Source organism: Microtus ochrogaster, chromosome 4 (assembly GCF_000317375.1).
Source record: "Microtus ochrogaster isolate Prairie Vole_2 chromosome 4, MicOch1.0, whole genome shotgun sequence".
NCBI classification, from domain to species: domain Eukaryota; kingdom Metazoa; phylum Chordata; class Mammalia; order Rodentia; family Cricetidae; genus Microtus; species Microtus ochrogaster.
The window spans coordinates 33,590,240-33,610,805 of record NC_022011.1 but is presented as its reverse complement, the minus strand read 5'-3'; the positions used below and the strand labels follow the sequence as shown (position 1 = coordinate 33,610,805).

The following is a 20,566-nucleotide window of genomic DNA, read 5'->3' as shown; positions in this document are numbered from 1 at the left end:
AAAAAAAAAAAAAATTATGTTCCAGAATGTGGAACCTCCTAGCACCTCCAAGTTGCACACATCATAACGAGTCCTTCTGATGTTCTTGACTCGTGCCGGGTGCAGTCTTGAGCCCTTTATTTCCTTGGCGAGAGTGGCTACATCCTGCCTCACCTGGGGATGGTCCTCACTCACTCTTCTTTTGCTAACACTGCCATCAGTTATCAGTAGCAGAACCTCCCTTGGCTTCCAGGTCTGATTTGGGTGTTGGATGTGTCTTGAAAGGGATTGTAGGGTCAGACCCTGTCTTCAGGTGCAGGTTGAGACCCTTCAGGGTTGACAGTTCACACAGAAGATACTGGGACTTTTGAGCCCTGTGTTCACACACAAGCCAGGTGTGTTCTTCACTTCTCATAGAAGCATAAGCCAAGACCTTAGTCTAGATCTCTGTCTAGAGAAGATTTTAAACAACCCCTCCCCTCCCATCTGTACTCATGGCTGACTTCTGAATAGTTTTTCACCTTCAGGGAGTCCCAGCGAAGGGTGTGTGGGGGTCATGCTGTGCCTTCTCCACAGCCCTGAGCTGGTAGTTCCAAGTCAGTAGCCATCAGCAGGGGTCTGCCTTCCCAAGGGGCCATCCTGCCTTTGCTAGAAGAGTGATCCGTAGAGAATGAAAAGCTAGAAAGACTGAGGTCCCCGAACGGTCGGTGGGACCAGAAACAGATCATCTCCTGCGGTCGTCTCTCCTACCATCTGAGGCTGAGCACCTGTGTGTTATCTTTCATGTATGCGTATGGGGATTCATGTGTGTGTGTATTGGAACAGGGTAGTGAATGTCACTCTGAATCCCTTGCCAGAGTAGATGGTGACTGTAGAGGCCTGAACAACTTGTCTCAAACGCATGTATGTGTCGGTGTCTCAAATATACTTATAGACTTTGACTTCGTGAAAGGAAGATCTATATAGAAATCTGTCTTTCTTCCCTTCCTCTCTTCTCCCCCCCCTTTTCTTTCTCCATCATTTGATACAGAATCTCACTATGGAGACCAGGCTAACCTCAAACTCCTGGGATTCCTCCTGCCTCAGCCTCCTAAGTGCTAGGATTTTAGGTGTACACCACCATGCCCAGATTGTTTGGAGTTTGGTTGTTTGCTTGACTTTGAGGCCAAGTCTGTAGCCCAGGCTGGGATGGAACTCATAGCTATCCTCCTGCTTCAGTCTCCTAAGTGCCAGTATTATTGGCCTAGCCACCAGGCCCACGTTCTCCTTCTTTTCATAGTTCAAGGTGTTCTCTAGTCCCTGAACACAGGGATGGTTTTCCTTTTTCTTGTCTACATGAAAAGCTGTATCTTCCAGATCACACCTCCCCAGGGACCAAGGAGGAAGCAGTGGAGAGTGGAAAACCCAGTGGACACGATCCGAAGCCAGGAAAAGCAGATTTGCCAAGCCAAGACCGTGCAGTCGCCAGCCCGGTGTTGACACAGCCTGCCAAGACCACAGCACTGTAAGGAGGCCTTGGTCACTTAGCGCTGTGTGGGATGTGAGGTGGCTCCCCCACCAGGTGCTCCCGTTAATGCTCTGGGGAGAGCAAAGAAAAATTCCTGGTGTGCGTGTGTGTGTGCAATCACACACATGCACACCAGATGATGAACATCTCGGTAGCCCTTCATCTCTCAGTGAACCTGGAACTTACTAGTTTGGCTACACTGGCTGACCAGGGAGTCTGGAGAATCCTCCTGTCTCCACCCTAGCCCAGTGATGATTGGAACATGTCTTAATGTTTGGCTATTATTCACATAGGTCTTAGGGATCTGAACTCAGGTTCTCAAATATCCGTGGTGAGCACTTTACCATTCAGTTATCTCCCAGCCCCTCACCGTCTGTCTTAGTTAGGGTTGCTAGGGCTGTGATGATACACCATGACCAAAAGTAACTTAGAGAGGAAAGGGTTTATTCGCCCACAGTTCAATATAACAGTTCACCATTTAAAGCAGTGAGAGCAGAAACTCAAACAGGGCAGGAACCTGGAGGTAGGAGCTGATGCAGAAGCCACAGAGGGGGTACTGGCTTAATGGCTTGTCCCCATGGCTTGCCCAGCCTGCTTCTCATAGAAGCCAGGACCACCAGCCCAAGGGGGACCCCACCCACAGTGGGCTGGATGCTCCCCCATCGATCACTAATTAAGAAAATCACCAACAGGTTTGCTGACAGCCCGATCTTATGGAGGCTTTTTCTCAATTGATGCTCCCCTCCTCTCTGATGACTCCAGCTTGTGTCAGGTTGACATAAACCTAGTCAGCACAGCATCCTTGAAGCTCCCATGTGTGTTAAGTTTCCAGGGCAGTCGGCAAAGGCAGATCATCTACAGAGTGACCTCCCAACAAGACAGCTCGGTGCTACAGGTCATCAGTGGACCAGAAACATCTGTACAGGAGGAGATGTCCCTGGATGCCATGCACGTCTTCATTGATGAACATGGTGAGTCTTAAAGAACCTTAGCGAGCAAGAAGGGAGACAGCCATCGTTATCTTTGGAATTCTGCTTGGTCCATAGTCTGCTAGCGATATTTCTCCTCCCCAAGTGGAGATTTCACCAGGGCACATGCCCAGTCCCCAGTAAATATTTATTAGGTATATATTAAACATCCTCATAGCTTTTCCTGGTGCCTTCATATAAAAATTATTTAATGCCAGACAGTGGTGGCGCACACTTTTATCCCTGAACTCAGGAGGCAGAGGCAGGAGGATCTCTGTGAGTTTGAGGTCAGACTGGTCTACAGAGCAAGTTTCAGGATAGCCAGGACTGTTTCACAGAGAAACCCTGTCTCAAAAAGCAAAAACACACAAAGATTTAATGTAGTTACATGAGGAATCACCAAACAAATGGTTGGGTCAGACTCCAAAAGACAAGGAACCTGGGCTCTGGTTATTCTCGGCCGGGTCTTGGCTAGCATCCTTTAAAATTTTTTTAAGTTAGTTCTTAATCAGTATACAAAGTAGCATATTTCCTTATGAGGTTCCCACACTGGTTGAGTTTTGGTCAGCTCCCTCCATCTCCCAGCCTCCATCCTTGCATGAACCCTTCTGTCTGCATATTCACCGCCCTTGTCTGAAATCACAAGGGTTCTAATTCCCTCTCACTCCTTCCACGGTGCCTCTTCTCCTTCCTCTCCAGGCCCTTTCCAGTTTCTTGGTCTCTATACACACTCACGCCAGCATAAACACAAATATATACAAATTGGAAGTGGGAAGCTGGGACCTGCCTGTGAGAAAGAATGTGCGGGTTGTCTGTCTGCCTGGCTCCGGCCCATTATCAGTTACTGAATACCCAGGATGCTGACTTCTGTGGCCTTATCTAGCTCATTATCTTGTGCCACATGCACACACACACACACACACACACACACACTCAAACACTAGAACACACACACATACACACACAGAGGCACTTTTGTCTAAGCCTCCAGAAGATGGAGTCCAGGCCTTGGTTTTGTTTTTGTCTGGCACTTTGGAGCTGAGGGCCACTAGGCAGGTGTCTCCACCAGAGAGTTAGCTGCATTTCCTGGGGCCCCAGAGGAAGGTGCTCTTTGGGACTGGGAAAGTACATTAAAACAGGAGCTGATCTTCACACCCCAATAGCCAGGACCCTCCAGCCGAGCTAACGTGACTCTGCAGTTGGATCCCATCCTTTCTTCTCTTTACCATGCTGACTCGAAGTCAGTAGCCACATTTGTTTACCTTCCCTGAGGCAGCCTGGACTCTGTGGCCTCCATCTTAATTGCATGCCTAAACAGCCTCTTTGTATAGGTGATTCCTATGTGCTTGTACACAGAGACCACCTGCTCCACCCCTCCTCCAGTCCTGCTAATACATGAACAGAACATAGGAAATAAATAAAGTAAAGGGCTAGGGATGTATCAGTCTGTAGGGTGTGATAAGCCCTGGGGTAAATTCCTGGCTTCATTTCACCTATCATCCCAGCACTCAAGAGTCAAAGCAGGAGTTCAAGGGTGTCAAGGCTACATAGCAAGTTCAAGACCAGCCTGGATGACCTGGAAAAGAATACTAAGTATGGCAGCCCATGCCTGTACCCCCAGCATAAGATTGATAGTTAAAGGCCAGCTTGGAGACCTGAAAAGAAAAAGAAGTGGAAAGAAAAAAAGCTAAAGAAAAGAAGGAGCCCGAAGTGAACTAACAGCAGCTGATGCACAGATCGAAGGCAGTGACGTAGTGTTATGGGTGTGCCGGGCAGACTTGCAGAACATCTTCCTTAGTGATTTTCTCTTAGTGCCATTCTCCTTTGCTAAGTAAATTTCCACTTCAAATGTCAAACAGAACAAAACAGACCCAGTCCCTCCACAGACCCTCTGACAGGACTGCCCTTAGCGTGGAGACGGTGGCAGTGAGCTGGAGCTTCAGAGACAATGGGATGCTACTCTTTGCTCAAATCTCACCGTTTTTTGCAGGGGAAATCAAGTCGTGCTATTTAAAGTCTGGAAACCAGAAAGAAGGCTCCTCCCAACATCTGCCCCTGAACCCTGATTGTGCCTCTCGCGCCAGGTGAGTGGGTGTTGCCTCCTGGTCTGGGAGCCTGGACAGTGCTGGGGTCTACAGGCTCCTCTGCAGGAGTCAAGGCGGTTTCGTGTGAGATAAAAATATGACTTTATAGGGAACTCAGTAGAACCATTTTGGGGGCCGTGGTCCTAGTGGAAGGTGAACAGGACAGGCGAGTGGAGACAGGGAGGGGACCTGTGTGAAGGAATCTAAGAATAGCAGCTTGAGAACTTGGCTCCCTAGAGGACAGTGCAGCATCTGCCCAAGGGCACGCTGGAAGGAAATGCAGATGCTTTTCATTCATGGGTCAGTCTGCAGCTAGAGGGCCTAAGTGTTGCTTCTGTCTGTTAAAACTGTGTCGAAGAGCTCCTAGCTCCTAGTAGAGTGAGTTCCCTTGGTACCGAAGCAGCTTGCGCAGCTAGACAGTGCCGACTCACTGTGTACAGACCCAGCTGTTCAGCTCACCAGCTGTGGAGAAGGTCTGAGCTTCCCCAGGCTTGGAGATTCCTTATGGTGATCCGAATGGGTGGGTCTCCATTCCTTGCGGTAAATGTGGAGGCAGATCCGCTATGTGCGGTGCATTAGAACTGCGTGTGTGTCTGAAGAACCGCAGTCTATTACGGTATAATTGGCATGTTGTGGGCTTCCCACATGGAGACTGTAAATGGTGTTTTAAGAACCTGGGGTTGTGACTCTGTTGGTAGGACTGAGTTGGAGCCCTCCGTTCCAACTCCAGCACCGCATAGACAATGCACGGTGGTACAGAACTGTAATCCTGGCTCTTGGGAGGCGGTGGAAGCAAGAGGACCCAAAATTCAAGGTCATCTTCAGCTGCAGATCAATGTCCAAGTCAGCCTGAGCTACATGAGACCCGGTCTCAAGGAAAACAAACAAAATCTAACTTCAGTGGCCTCTTGATTCCTGAGTCCTGAGTTTTTTCAGGAGCGTGGTGGGGACTTTCAGGGACCCTAAAACACAGGACATCATTTTCCTTGTTATCAGGCAGAGCCTCTAGAATGTTCTCTCATTGATGCTATTAACCCCATCATCAGTTTTCACCTCATCAAAATTCTAGTGCCCATACTCAATCCTCAAGATTTATTCCACAGTTAATAGTTGATGGGGAAGAGAGACATTCTCTTCCGTATGCAGACCCTGGTAAGCTACGACGGCTCCTGTAAACAGCCCAAAGAAACTCACAGGGATTAAAAACATAAAAAAAGACATCAAGTGGAAGTTGGGGGGGGGGGACAGTTGGGGAGAGAAAAGGCCTTAGGAGTGAGAGGGGACAAGAGAGGACAACAGGGTGGATGGGCAGAGAATGTGATCAGAATCCATTAAGTACAATATGAAAATGTCATAATATAATCTGTATACGTATGGCTAATATATGATAATAAACACATTTTAAAAAGAAAAAAAAAGATTTCTAGTGCCCAATGTCGGTGCCCGGAGGTCTTCCCTCCCTGCCACCCTATCCTTCCTGCTCTGCTCTGATGTACCTGCCTACTTGAACCCAGTCAATCCTGCAGGGTCAGACAGGGCCTGCATCTCACCTCCTCCCTGCTCTGCAGTCTCTTCCAGCTTCAGGTGCTAGTGTCTGTACCAATCAAAGCTGGCTTCCCTTGAGCAGACAGAGGCTTGAAAGGGAATGCACGTGCATCCTCCTCTTTGGTTTTAGCACTCGCTAGGACTGCAGCTTGTGCGTTTCATTGTCTAGCATAGCAGCTTTCTCAGACGACGTCTTCTGTTGCAAAAAAACACAGGGTTGGGAACTGTTGCATATTCTCCCCAGAGGCAGGTTGGCGTGTTCTTACGCTAAATTCAGAGCAAACAGAAGCCTCCTATTTCATCCCAGAGTAAAGGCAGAAGCTTTGCACTTGTTGACTTTTTGTTTCTTCTGAATAAACATGCACTACTCCCTTCCCAGGTAAGCACACTGACCTGAATTTACTAGTAACGCTAGTGTTCTGGATCGAGAGGGTGATCTGGGATAGCTGTGTTTTCAGTTTTGAATAAGTGTGTTTATTGTTTTTTAAAATTCTTTTTATGTGTATAAGTGCTTTGCCTGCATGTGTGTACCTATAGGCATGCAGTGCCCTTGAAGACCAGAAGTGGGGGTCAGAACTCTTAGAAATAGGTTGCAGAAAGTTGTGAGCCACCATGTGGGTGCTGGGGATTGAGCCCCAGTCTTCTGGAAGAGCAGCCAGTGCTCTTAACTTCTGAGCTATTGTTTAAAACCCATAGTTGACTTTATTAAGTATATAGGAAGCCAAAGTAAAAGGCCATATAGCCATGGGTGACAGATATTAGATAGTAAAACCTCTGCTACAAATTGCTCACCTTCTGGCTGTTTTCAAGCACCCCGGGTTTTCACTCTTGGGCTGTTTCGCTGATCTTCTCTTTCCTGTCACAGATATAGGGGAGCAGCCCTACCTAAAGGTCACTTTGAGACAAACACACACTTGGGTTTGATATATATACTAGTGTGTATATCGGGACTTGAGGGTGGGGGGGCAATTGTGTTTCCAGAGCCAGCTCTTCAGTGAGCTCAAACAGCGTGTGACAATCTATCCATATAACATACATTGTATGTCACATATCCTGAGCCTTGAAAGACTGAAACCAGGGACGAAAGAGACGGCTCAGCCATTAGGAACACCGCTGCTCTTGCAGGGGACATGAGTTCAGCTCTCAGCAGTCACACTGGGTGGCTCACAAGCATCTGTAACTCCAGCTCCAGGATCCACTCCTCTCTGCTGGTCTGTGTGGGCACCTGTGCACGTATTGTGTCCCTAGAGACAAGTAATACACACACACACACACACACACACACACACACACACACACACACACACTTGTGCAGCATTCAGGACAGAGCCTGCACGGAGGGCACTCAGCAGTGTCAGGTGTGTGCCCCTTCTGGGTAGAGAAGGAGGACAAAGTTCAGGGTTAACTTTCCACAGCAGCCAGCCCCTGACTTCCACCAGGATGAAGTCCATTCTCGGCAGGGGTCACTTTATCTGTTTGTGAAGTGGGAACCCAAGGACATGGTGTTTCCCCAGCAGCCTGTGGTCCAACGCCTTGGCAGCTAGCTGTGCCTAGGGCAGCCTTAGGGCAGGTGTTTAATATTCTGTCTCTAGCACTGGAAGCCATTGAGTTCTGGATCCTCTGACTCTAGCAAACACAATGTTGACGTTCTGATTGGAAGGGGGCCTGGTTAGGGCTCCATAAGCTGCTCACCGTAGAAGGTGCTGAAGAATCCGCTCTTCCCCGCTAAGGTGACCTCAGGGGCTGGGAGAACCTCTGACTAACTCGTTAAACTGCTGGATCCCATTACTGGCAGGAAGGCGACTCTTGGCCATTGTGAGGCCTGGTGGTCATGTGACAGTTTTATGTCCCAGGTGCTGTGCTCTGAATGGGAACTTGTGAGCCATGCAACTTCTATGTCTCTTTAGGGATTCCTGGAGGAAGCTGAGAGAGGAGGTTCATTTCCCTTCCCGGCCTCCTGACACTGTGAGAAACAGCACCCCACCCCGCCCCCCGCACATACACAAACACACACACACACATGCGCACGCACACACACACGCAGACTGGCAGAGCACCTTGAGTTACACGCTAACTGTTCATCCAGCAGATGCCTTGGGGAAGGTTAGCTGATTGTTCCTGCTCTGCCCAGAAACCTGAGCTGCAGCATTTCCAGGGGCTGCTGGGAAAGGCTGCCTCACGATAAATCCCCTTTGTGTTTAACTGACCAGAACACAGGACAGATTTCCTAGTTCAGAGCCCAGAGTGAGCTGCTCTGCCTGAAAACTGATCTGGAAGGAAGTTGTTAGCCCAGGAAATGGAAGAAGTTGCCTGAACGTTCTGAGCTGAAAGGGTTCGCTGCACACAGGACTTCACAGTCCTTTCCGGGTTTTGTAAAGTAAGCGCTGCCCCCCAGTCCCTGCCACTCGGTCTCTCTCTCTCTCCCTTCTCTTTCTCTCTCTCCCTCTGTGTGTGTGCATGTGTGTGTGCGCATTCACACATGCACACTGTCTGTGTATAGGCCCGAAAAGAACTTCAGGATATCGGTTGAGACAGTCTCTCATTGGCCCATAGCTCCCCAAGGCTGGCTGGCCTGTGAGACCCCCCAGGAACTGTCTCTGCCTCCTCAGTATAGGGATTACACACACACACACACACACACACACACACACACACACACACTGCCATGCTTCATGTGTGGGTTCTGGGATCAAACTCAGTCCTTACAATTGCAAGGGAAATACTTCATTGACTGAGCTATCTTTCCAGCCTTGGTTTGATTTTTTTTGAGACACGTAGCGCAGGCTGGTCTTGAACTTTGGGTTTCTATTTATTTTGTCTACAAATTTCCCAAATACTGTCTTCCCTTTGAAAGCCCCGCCCTTGATGTAAGCTCAGCTCTCGGTCTCTTAGGGGTTGTCCACTCGGGATTTCTTCTCTGAGACAGGGCCTCTCACTGGGGCTGGGCCTCACCAGTTCGCTGGGCTTGCTGGCCAGTGCTCCAAGGCTCCACCTTTCTCTGCCTCCCCAGCGCCGAGGTGACGGGAGCGCGGCAGCACAGCTGACTTTTCTGTGTCAGCTCCGGGACTCAAACTCAGATCCTCCTGCTTGTGTGGCAGGCAAATGCTTGGTCTCCATCTCCTCAGCCTATGGCCACGCTGTTCAAGGGTGTACCTGGGTCTCCAAGAAGGGAAGCAGGCAGATGATTGCCAGAAATAATCTCCTTATTGTTGCTTTATTCCGAAGAAGTGGAGCCCTTGAGTTTGGCAGAGCAGGAGTGAGGGGCACTGCAGGAAGACTGGGGTGCTCAGGACTGAGATGTGGGGTGGTAAGCCCAATCCTCTGTACTTGCACGGTACACTTCATCTTGGGTTGGGGATATCTAACCCAACTCAGCCATGGAGCCGTCCCTGTGGATCTGAATGAGAGGTGTGTGTTGGCTGCTGTGCCAGAGTTAAAGACCTGAGAACTCCCGCTGCCTTTGAGCACGTGGAGGGCCAGGTGATGGGCCTGGAGTGCCCTTACCGCCGCTGATTTCTCAGTCTCTGTTCCTCCCACAGGGGTCCTCAACCTGGGGACTAAGACAGGGTTCAGAGTCCCAGAAACAGAAGTTGAAGCTGGAAGCTGAGCCCTTATGCCTGCACACAGCCCCAGCTGCCACACGGGGGCACACTCCTTCCACTTGCTTTCTCTCTGCTGCCTTTGTGGATCTTATTAAAGAGTTGACCCCCACCTTAAAGTCAGCTCCCCGTTAGAATCACGCCCCTCCCCCATCTGCTTTCCCTTGGTGTCCTTCACAGCAGGTGAGCGTGTTACACTAACGTCTTTCCTAAGGCATCCCTCTTATGTCCTGCCGTCTGTCTGTCCCAAGTGGGCCTGGAGCCCAGGGAAGGGCCTGCAGAAGATGTGCGTTCTCCAGGGGACAATAAACTGTTGTTTTAAAGTCTGGCGAGGAGGAAGAATTTCAGGTGATGTTTTCTCTGTCACTGGGAGGCAGCATTACCCTTGTATATTTTGGTACTTTTCAAAGCTTCCCTTAGGAAGGAGGAGCTAGGGCCAGCGGGAATCTAACACCCTACACTATTCACTGCATGTCCAGCCCTGTCCCAGCCAGCCCAGCGGAGTCTAGCTGCGATTGTTTGCCTGTTTGTGTGAAACAGGGTCTCACTGCATAGCTGAGACTGGCCTCAGACTCCCAGCTATCCTCCTGCCTCAGTCACCCAAGTGCTGGGATTCCATGTTGGAACCACTGGGTCCCTAGCTTAGGGTCCCAGCCCCATCCCCTCCCCCATCTTCTAGGCTCTCTTCCAGGGCTGGCTTTTCTTGCCACCCCACCACCACCACCACCAATGCTTCTCTGAGCTCTCTCTCTCTCCTCTGCTTTCACCTTGAATGGAAGGAGTTGACCAGAGACCAGCCCAGCCTTAGGCTGATGGAGACCTGGTGGGGTCATTGAGACAGCCATTCCACAGAGTGGTCTCTCTCCGTGCTCAGATGTTTCAGGAAGTGGAAATGTCTCTTGACATCCTCTAACGAACAGCCCTGGGTGTTAGAAATATTTTCCTAACACGAGCTCTCAATCAAGCCAAATCAAAACAAGCCAAATTAAGAGATATCCAGGTTTAATGGGAGTTCTGCGCTCTTGGGCAGCCCCGAGAAGAAACCGGGAAGCTGAGCAAACACGACCACCTGGAGGAAGAAAAGGGACCACGTGTTCCTCTTTTGGGAGTTCACTTAAATATTCTTGGGTGTGGTCCTGACCTCCCCCCCCCTCCCAGGGGTCCAGAGTGCTTACTCTCAGGGTCAGGGGGCTAGGATAGATGCAAGGGGCTGGGGCCTAAGCTCCCAACTTAACACTGGGACCTAACGCTCTTTAGCGCAGTAGAGAGCATTGGTCTCCTGATCCTTTCCCGCTACAGTCACCACAGCCCTAGAGGAGGAGCATAGGCAGATCCATCGGAGGGAGGGTTTTGCTGATCACAGACATCCCTCCAGGCTGCAGAAGAGCCAGCACAGGTGACACTGTATGTCTGTGATAAGGGCTCAGCCAACACCAGTGAAAGAGGTCCCTTGAGGGAGAAACTGACCTACTGTTTGAGTCTGTGCGATGAGACAAATGCAGGCCTGACCCTCCTCCCATCTGCCACCGGAGCCAAGGCCTTATCTAGGAAAGGCTGGCAGCCATCTTGCTACCTGTCAAGTTCCCCATCAATGGGAGGCAACAGAGACCAGAATGTCTCACCAAGTGCCTGCTTAGGGGACTCAACAGGACATTTCCGTCTAGTCTAGTTCTCCCGTTTCCCAGGAGGGAAACACCTCTCTCGTCCAGGTGTAGATCCACAGGGGGAGAACAACGCGAGCAAAGTCAGGGAAGTCGGCAGAACAACAGTGGTTTAGACCCACTTCTGTTTATTCTAGAACTCACCCAAGGCTGGGCGTGATAGCGTGCAACTTTAATCCCAGTACTCAGGAGGCAAAGGCAGGGGAATCTGTGAGTTTGAGGCCCAGCCTGGTCTACACAGTGAATTCCAGGCCAGTCAGGGTTACACAGTGAGACCCTGCATCAAAAAAAAAAAAAAAAAAAAAAAAAAAACCGAACAAATAAAACCAACCCTTAGATTCTAACATAAGGTATTAAACTGTCTACTCACAAAAGCTATTTGTTTACTTACATTAAAAGTCATTTTGATTATTCTGGGGAAGTGTGAAGAGGTCAGAGGGCAGGGGGCAGCTAGTTTTTCTTCTACCATGAAGGGCCTAGAGATCTAAATAAGCAGTTTTTACTCACTGAGCCATCCATCTGGCCAATATTTATTTTGGAGACAGGGTCTCACGTATCCCAGGCCAGCCTGGCACTCTCTATGTAGTCCAGGATGACCTGGAACTTCTGAAGCTCCCGAGTCCACCTTCACAGCGCTGGGATTATAGGTGTGAGCCACGCCAGTCTCCCCGTGCAATGATGAGAAGTGAACCCATGGCTTTGCACGCCAGGCCAACACTTTATACTCCCCGAGCCCCAGCCCTAACCCCGCGTTAGGGATGTTATTTTGCAATAAAAGCATGCTTAATAATATGGGGAAATGAAGTCCATGCGTGGCCCCTCCTTAGAGTCCTGCTTGGCAGGAAGATTGGCAGGCATGCCTCTAGCAGAGCTGTTTCTGACATGGCATGGCAGTAACCAGCCAGAGAGGCTGTCTACTAGCTCCCCATGCAGGGGTGTGGGTCTCTCCTGACTCCTGCCCCTGTGTCAGCAGATGTGACCTCCCTCACCTGCAATGTAATCTAGTTTCTGGGCTCCGGGGCAGCTCTCGCACACCAAATCTCTGAGTTTCTGCCCCCTCCTATCAAGGAACTTTCATTTCAGATAGAGACTCAAGCCATTTCACAAAGGCCACTTTTCTGAGGACCTTCCTGCTACCACAGAGGCGTTTCTTGTGTGTAAACTTTGCTGTGTCCGCAGGAGTGATGCAGAGAGAAAACTGGGGTTGGGGAGCCAGCATAATGTCATAGTTCCTTTTCCCATTTCTGTGATCAAACATCCTGCAAAAGCAACTTAAGGAAGGAAGGGTTGCCTTGACTCGGTTTGAGGGTATGCTCCATCATGGTCAGGAGGGCGTGGTTGCAGGAGTCATGTGACATTCAGAGTCAGGAAGTAGAGAAAGGTCAATGCTGGTGTTTTTACCTTACTTCTTTTCTTTATTCAGTTCAAGATGCTAAGGCAATGCAGGCATACTCAGGGTGTGTCTTCTCACCTGCCTTAGCCCAATCCAGTCACTCCCTCACAGACATGCCCAGATGATGTGGGATTCCCCTCTGTATGCTGTGGTTACCACTAATGAATAAAGAAAGCTGGCTTGAGCCTATAGCTGGGCAGAACAGAGGTAGGTGGGGGAAACTAAACTGAATACTGGTTGAAAGAAGGCAGAGTCAAGTGAGAAGCCATGTAGTCCTGCTGGAGACAGACGCCAGAACTTTATACCTGGTAAGCCACAGCTACGTGGTAATTCACAGATTAATGGAGATGGGTTAGTTCAAGATATAAGAGCAAGCTAGAAATATGCTTAAGCTATTGACCAAACAGTACTGTCATCAATACAGATTTCTGTGTAGTTATTTTGGGTCTGAGCTGCTGGCTGGTCGGGAAATGAACTAGCAGCCTCTTATTACACCCAGAAGTGTGTCTCTTAGGTGAGTCTAAACCCTGCCAAGTTCACAGTTAATGTTGGAAGCTTTGTGCCTACAGTTAACCTCCCATGCAGAATTTTTAGCTCTTTATAGAGAATTTTAAGGATCAGGACCCAGATGGTCCCTTCTCGTGCTGGACATCTCCAACCTCCTCGTGATTCTGTGTAATAAATAAATGCATCCCAATGCAAGATGGTCACCAAAGGATTGTTCTCCCCCATTCTCAGAGAGATTCTTCTCAGCTCTTCCAGTACCACCACTTCAGACAGCCCAGATCCGTCCTCAGGGGACCCTGCAGTCAGTGCCCTGCAGCAGCAGCTGCTGCTCATGGTGGCCCGAAGGACACAGTCGGAAACCCCACGGGTATGTGTGCGCCAGTATTGCTGTGAACCTTGGGTGTGCGCGTGCGCATGTGCCTCTGTGTATGTGTGTGTGTGTGCGTATGTGCCTCTGTGTGTGTGCGTGCGTGTGTATGTGCTTCTGTGTGTGCGTATGTGTACGCATGTGCGTACATGTGTGCGCCAGTATTGCTGTGAGCGGCTGCTGTGATAGCCTTGGGTGTGTGCATGTGTGTGTGTGTGTGTGAGTGTGTGTGCGAGTGTGTGTGCACACATGTGCGTGTGCATACGTGTGTGTGTGCATGTGCATGTGCCTCTGTGTGTGCGTGTATGCGTACATGTGTGCGCCAGTATCGCTGTGAGCGGCTGCTGTGAAAGCCTCGGGTGTGCGCTTGTGCATGTGTGTGTGTGTGAGTGTGTGTGCATACATGTGTGTGTGAGTGTGTGCACACATGTGTGTGCATACATGTGTGTGCATACATGTGTGTGTATGTGTTCATATTGGAGATATATGTGCGGATGCAGATCGACATATGAGCTTGTGTGTTTGGAGTCTTGGAGTCATCCTCAGGAACGCTGTCAATCTCCCTTGAGACAGGTCTCTCTTCAGCCCAGGAAGTTCCAAGTAAACCTGGCTGACTGACCAGCAAGTCCCAGGGATCCACCCGTCTCTGCCTCCCAGTGCTGGGGTTTACAAATGTTCACCACTCATGCCTGCTTTTTTTTTCACATGGCCTCTGGGAGTCAAACACAAGTGTCCTGCTGGTGTGATGAACATTTCGCTGACCAAGTCACCTCCCCAGCCCCAGCAGCAGGCCTTAAGGCCTGTCTCTCCTCGTGAGTCAGAGGTCACCCTGAGTTTCCCATGAAACATCACTAGAGGGCTGTCTGAATGATGCAGCTGGCAGACAACCCTCTGAAAACGTTACTGCATTCTGCTTTCTCGATCACGTTCCCAAATGCAGTAGAAATCCCTTCCTATTGCCATAGTGACCTTCGGTGGTTTGGATGCATGGACCCCTCAAGAGCATAGTTGTTTCTTCTGCCTCACCTCTCCTGGTTTCGAGAATAACTGCTTTTTAAAAAGTACAATAACTTTGTATTTACTGACTAATATACAAAGCTTCTTAAATATTTAATTTGGAAGAGTTTTTTGTTGTTGCTATTGGTTTGGGGGATGTCAAGGGTGGCAAACATGAAGGCTTCTGTTATTTTACTAAGACATTCTTTGTTAATGTTTGTTTAGTCATCCAGGCAAGCTTTTAAAGAGGCCCGAGGGAACGGGAGTGAGGATTCCCAGGCAGCAGCATCAGGGAAAGCTGGACACAGACAGAGGCCTGCCTATGAGCTGCAAAGGCTGCCTGGGCCTTAGGGAGTAGGGGACAGGGAAGGCTTTTTAGGGGAAGGAATTCTTGAAGTTGACTTCCAAGAAGAGAGAACTTCCTCTGGCTCGGACTTAGGAGAGGACTGCAGAGGAGATCAGCTCAAGGTCATGTGAAATTTTTGAGCCTCACGTTTGCCTTCCTCCTGGCAACGCCTCCATTCCTTCTAAAGTGCCTCGCCTTTCCAAAATTAATATGGTTTTATATTTGGTTTTAAGATGGCTCTGCAAAAATTTCTCAAAGAAGTCATATAATACCCTACTGGCTGATGGAAAGGACAGACAGTTCTCAGAAGAAGAAACACAAATGACCAATAATGATTTTAACATGTGTTCAACATCCCTAGTGATCAAATTAAAACTGCTCTGAGACCCACCTCACCGCAGTCAGAATGGCTGCCAGGAAACATGGCAAGGCTTCCCTGCTGGTGGGCGTGCAAACGAGGGCACACGTACAGGACGTCACTGTGGAAGTTTCCTTTCAAAGTAGAAGTAGGGGCTGGAGAGATGACTCAGCATTTAAGAACACACACTGCTTCTGCGTAGGATCCATGTTCGGTTCCCAGCATCCTTGGCTTCCGACCTCCTGTAACTCCAGCTCCAGGGTGTTTGATGCTCCCACCTGCAGTAACCTTTAAATACCCCCCACTCCACCCCATGCCACACACACTAACACTAAACATTTTAAAAAGAGCACTTATCTCTGCTGTGGGCGTGGACCCAAAGGACTCCACATCCCACCATAGAGACTCTTGCTCAGCCCTGTTTATGGCTGCTGCCCTGGTGACAGCAGCTGGGACCAGAACAACTGAGGGGTCCATCAAGAGATAATGACAGTGTGGTACACGCATACAATAGGGTTTTATGTATCTATAAAAAAGTGAAAATTTCAAGAAAATGGATGGTTCTAGAAATTATTGAGTGAAATAACTAGACTCAGAGACATAAATAACACATTTTCTCTCATAAGCAAATTCCAGTGTCTAATATTTAGATGTGGGGGAGGGGGTATTAGTCACAAAACTAAAGGAGAGCGTGAGAGGGACCAAACAGGTGGTAAGGAAGGACTGGGGGTCAGCACAAGGACCAATAGGACACAAGGAGGAGAGGAACAGGGGAGGAAGAAATGAGGCATGAGGGGAACCACTGAAGATCACATTGTTGGATATGCCAAAAGGATATTCAATATCTTGTATGCTAACTTAAAAAAATAAATCAGTGATGGATGGGAAGATGACCTAGTGGTTAGGGGCACTGGCTCCTCTTCCAGATTCCCAGCACCCACATGACTGCTCACAAATGCCTTCCTTCAATACCACAGGCACCCGGCATACACAGAGTGCACAGATATACATGCAGGCAAAACACCCGAACACAGTCAATAAAAATAAATAAATCCAGTATGGTGGATGTGGGTGTGGCGTCTGCCTGGCTCTGTGCCACTTACCATCAGAGACTGCACCATTTCCCCCTTCCCCGAGGCCCATGCACCACACAGCGTCTCCCGTTCAACTTGTATCTTTGAGGTCACCCATCTTTCCTGGACCTCTGAGGCCCTCGGACCTTGGCTGTGGGCTGATGTCACAGGCAGGTCCTAGACAGGTCTGTGAGCTCTTTCAGCTGCCCTCAAGGCCTGTGCTCAGCTCTCACCGCAGCCCCGTCATAGGCAGCCTCTGCAGAATGTGCACTCTGAGAAACTTGGTCCCTCCCAACCCAGGCCTTCACAGGGCCTCCACTTCTCACACTCCCAGAAGATTCCCCAATTATATTGAAACAGCTTGGGAAGGCGAAAGAGCTGGAGGTGAAGGGACCTTTGAGGATGTTAGAGGCACTAACAAGCCTCAGAGGCATCCTGGTTCCAGCAGAAACTAAGGCTGAACAGAGATTGCAAAGATTGATTAGATACAGTTATACGAGCCCTTTGTTTCACTCTTAAGTGGGGCTTGCAAGATGGCTTAGGTGGTAAAGGCTCACACAGCAAAGCCCGAGGACCTGAGTTCAATTCCCAGGACCCATATCGTGGAAGGGGAGAAGCAACTCTCACAAGCTGTCCTCTGACCTCTGCACACACATACCGTGGTGCACAAACACATAAGTGTAATTAAAGACAGGACCTGTGAGTATACAGTCACATAAAGTACTAATTTACCATAGTTTTATTGTTACTCAGCCAAATCCATTGAGAAGTTAGGGTTTCTATTGCTGTGAAGAGACTCCATGACAGCGGCAATTCTCATAAAGGAAAATATTTAATTAGGGGCTGTCTTACAGTTTCAGAGGTTTAGTCCATTATCATCATGGCTAGAAGCATGACAGCATGCAGGCAGGCAAACGTGGTGCTGGAGAAGGAGGTGAGAGATCTAATTCTGGACCAGCAGGCAGCAGGAAGGGAGTGACACTGGCTCTGGCTTGAGCTTCTGAAACCTCAAAGCCCCACCCCTTGTCCCCCAGTGACACACTTCCTCCAAAAAGTTCCAACCTACTCCAACAAGGTCACACTTCTTAATAGCGCCACTCCCTATGGGCCTACAGGGGCCATTTTTATTCAAACCACCACACTGTCTTTTCTATTTTAAGTTAAATATAAAATGCTTGTATTTTGTGGTTTTGTCCCACGGGGGAATAAAGGCTGCTATTCTGCCTCCTGCTGAATATGTACATTTGTACATTTGTAAAAGGATCATAGAGGTGGGGGAAGCAATTTTTTAAAGTTCTATTCTTTTTGTTTGTTTGTTTGGTTGGTTGGTTTTAGCTTTTGAATTTTGAAAACAGGGCTTCTCTGTGTAGCCCTGGCTGCCCTGGAACTCACTCTGTAGATCAGGCTGGCTTCAGACTTCTGCTCCCTTCAGCTACACATGTGTGGAGCCCCAGGCTCAGTCCATTTCCTTTGGGGTCTTTTAGTTCCTCCTAGCCTTGGCCAGTACATGCAGCACCCTTGGACCCCACATCACCAGAACAGCACACTGAGTCACTGGCGCATGTATTTCTTGCCCATGCTTTAGCAGTGGACATCCGGGCAAAGATCCTTGAGCGTAAGGTTTGCTGCAAAGTCAGGTCCATGTCCATTTGCACAAATTCCTGCTGATGCAGCACCAGGTAGTTTCCAAGATGGCACTGTGTCTTGAAATAGAGCTGTGTTGGTTTGTTCTACATCAACTTGACACAAGCTAGAGTCACCTGAGAGGAGGGAGCCTCAACTGAGAAAAATGCCCCCGTAAGATTGTGCTGTAGATGAACCTGTAGGACGTTTTCTCATTTAGTGATCAATGGGGGAGGGCCAGCCCATTGTGGGTAGGACCCTCCCTGGCCTGGTGGTCCTGGGTTCTATAGGAAAGCAGGCTGAGCAAGCCACGGGGAGCAAGCCAGTAAGCAGCATCCCCCAGGGCCTCTGTATCAGCTCCTGCCTCCAGGTTGCTGCCACTGGGTTCCTGCCTTATATGAGTTCTTGTCCTTACTTACTTTGATGATAAGTGAAAGCAAAGTAAGCCCTTTCCTCCCCAACTTTCTTTCCTGGTCATGTGCTTCATCACAGCAGTAGAAGCCCTAAGACAAGAACCCAGATCATATGTTGCTCATAGGGTCTCAGCCCCACTGCATCCCCTGCCCTTTAGCTCCTGGGTATTATCCTTGGGATAGGGTGGCTTTCCTTTCCTATGCCTTATATATGCATCAGGACTCTATGTTCAGGGTAGGGTCCTGGTCCTTAAGCTGAGTTACCAAGTCTCCCTTGATGCTACAGGGAAGGCAGCCTCTGCAGGCTTCTATGGAGCATCTGGGTCACTCTGAACACATACTAGGTTCTTACATAGCAGCAACTGTCCTTGAAATTGATGATTGCAATTCCCAAACTCACCCAGGGTGTGTGTGTGTATGTATATGTGTGTATGTATGTATGTGTGTGTGTATGTGTGTGTGTATGTGTGTGTGTGTGTGTATGTGTGTGTGTATGTGTGTGTATGTATGTGTGTGTGTGTATGTGTGTGTGTGGGGGGGGAGTCTGACAGCCTATGGGCCCTAGCATAGGCTGGCATGGTTTTTGTTTGTTTCTGTGTCGCTCCTGCCTTGGATTTTGATCTGTGTGATTCTTTGAGATACCCATCGAAGCTTCACGCTTCCAGATTAAAGTGTATTTTTGTTTCTGCTAGGTGTGAAGAGATGCTTTAAGGTAAATTCTCTGAGGGATTTGGAGCATCCACATAGTGTGAATAAGGGCTACAAACCTGCAGGGGTGGGAGGAGGGGCCCCAGGGGTCCCGAAGCCTCAGGAGAGCTGTGGATTTCATCTCCCCCACACCCAGCCTGAGGCCGGCACTCTTCCATGCAGCCCCCTGGTGAACTGACCACAAAGTAGATGTAGTTCACTGAATGCTGGGGTCCCAGACTTCCGGGATGGCTGTGGTGGGCACCCCACCTTCTGCTTAGTTTCCTATTCCAAACTCCTGTTCCTTACGAGGTCACTATTTGGTCACCCCCTCTGTTTCCTGCTTTATTTTTAAGTCTTCTCTAGATGCAGACTCTGAAGAACTAGCATACATGTATGTGCGCACACACACACACACACATGTGCACCCACCTACACACACACACAAGTGCACCCACCTACACACACACACATACACACAAGTGCACCCACCTACACACACACACACATATGCACCCACATACACTCAAACACATAAGTGCACCCATCTACAGTCACATATACACACACACACACACACACTCAGATATACACTCACACACATGCACCCATATACACACACACAAGTGCACCCACCTACACTCTCATGCACACACATACACAGGCGCACCCACCTATAGTCACACACTCAGACACATGCACACAAGTGTTTGTGCACACGCATGTTCATATGTGCAGAAGCCAGAGGTCAACCTCAGCCGTGGTTAACCAGTCATTCTCTAGTTTTTGAACAGGGTCTCTCTGTGGCTTGGCACTCACCAAGTGATCTAAACTGACTGATTGGTGAGCCTCAGCCATCCATCGGCACCTCCGCCGTGCTGGGGTTACAGGCACACACCATCATGACTGACTTTTTACACATGGGGGCACACTTGGGTCTTCATACTTCTGCAGCAAACACCTTGCTGACTGAGCATTTGAAGTGAAATTCAGCTGTTCAGCATTATATTTAATAACAATTTAAAAATTAAGTCACTTAAAATCTTTCCCTTCGACTCTTGTCTTACACAGTAATTATTTCCCAGGCATGCCTTGACTTAGTGAACAGAAGTGTTTTAAGCGGCGAGTTCCAGGATCTCGGCAACAGTATCCTCATGGAATTGGTGTGATTTAATCATTATTCATGTCATAGACTGAGCCTTTTAAACAAAATAGTTTGGTTTCAGAATTTGATCATGTTTTTTGTGTCTTGGTTTAGATGTTGTTTCAGTACTAAAGGGAAACTTGGGGCTTCAGAGCCTCTGAACTGAACAGTTCATGGGGCTCTATAGGGTTGCTAGGCACTGAACCCCAATCCTGCAAGAACAGACAACACTTTCAGCCGCTGAGCCCTCTCTGCAGCCCGCCTCCCCCTACCCTCGTGCTTTTAAACTCTGGGATGTTTCTGTGACAAGGGCATG

At 49.0% G+C, this 20,566-nt stretch overlaps 1 protein-coding gene across 2 annotated transcripts in view; it reads left to right on the top strand.

The window, feature by feature from the left end:
- Pcnx2 (pecanex 2) overlaps positions 1-20,566 on the top strand; it is a 122,441-nt gene that overhangs the window by 13,027 nt on the left and 88,848 nt on the right. For both annotated transcript variants that reach the window (XM_026789982.1, XM_013345975.2), the window contains exons 6-9: positions 1,336-1,483; positions 2,312-2,457; positions 4,445-4,538; positions 13,475-13,610. In XM_026789982.1, coding sequence (XP_026645783.1) covers positions 1,336-1,483; positions 2,312-2,457; positions 4,445-4,538; positions 13,475-13,610 — 524 coding nt within the window. The remainder of the gene's footprint in view (positions 1-1,335; positions 1,484-2,311; positions 2,458-4,444; positions 4,539-13,474; positions 13,611-20,566) is intronic.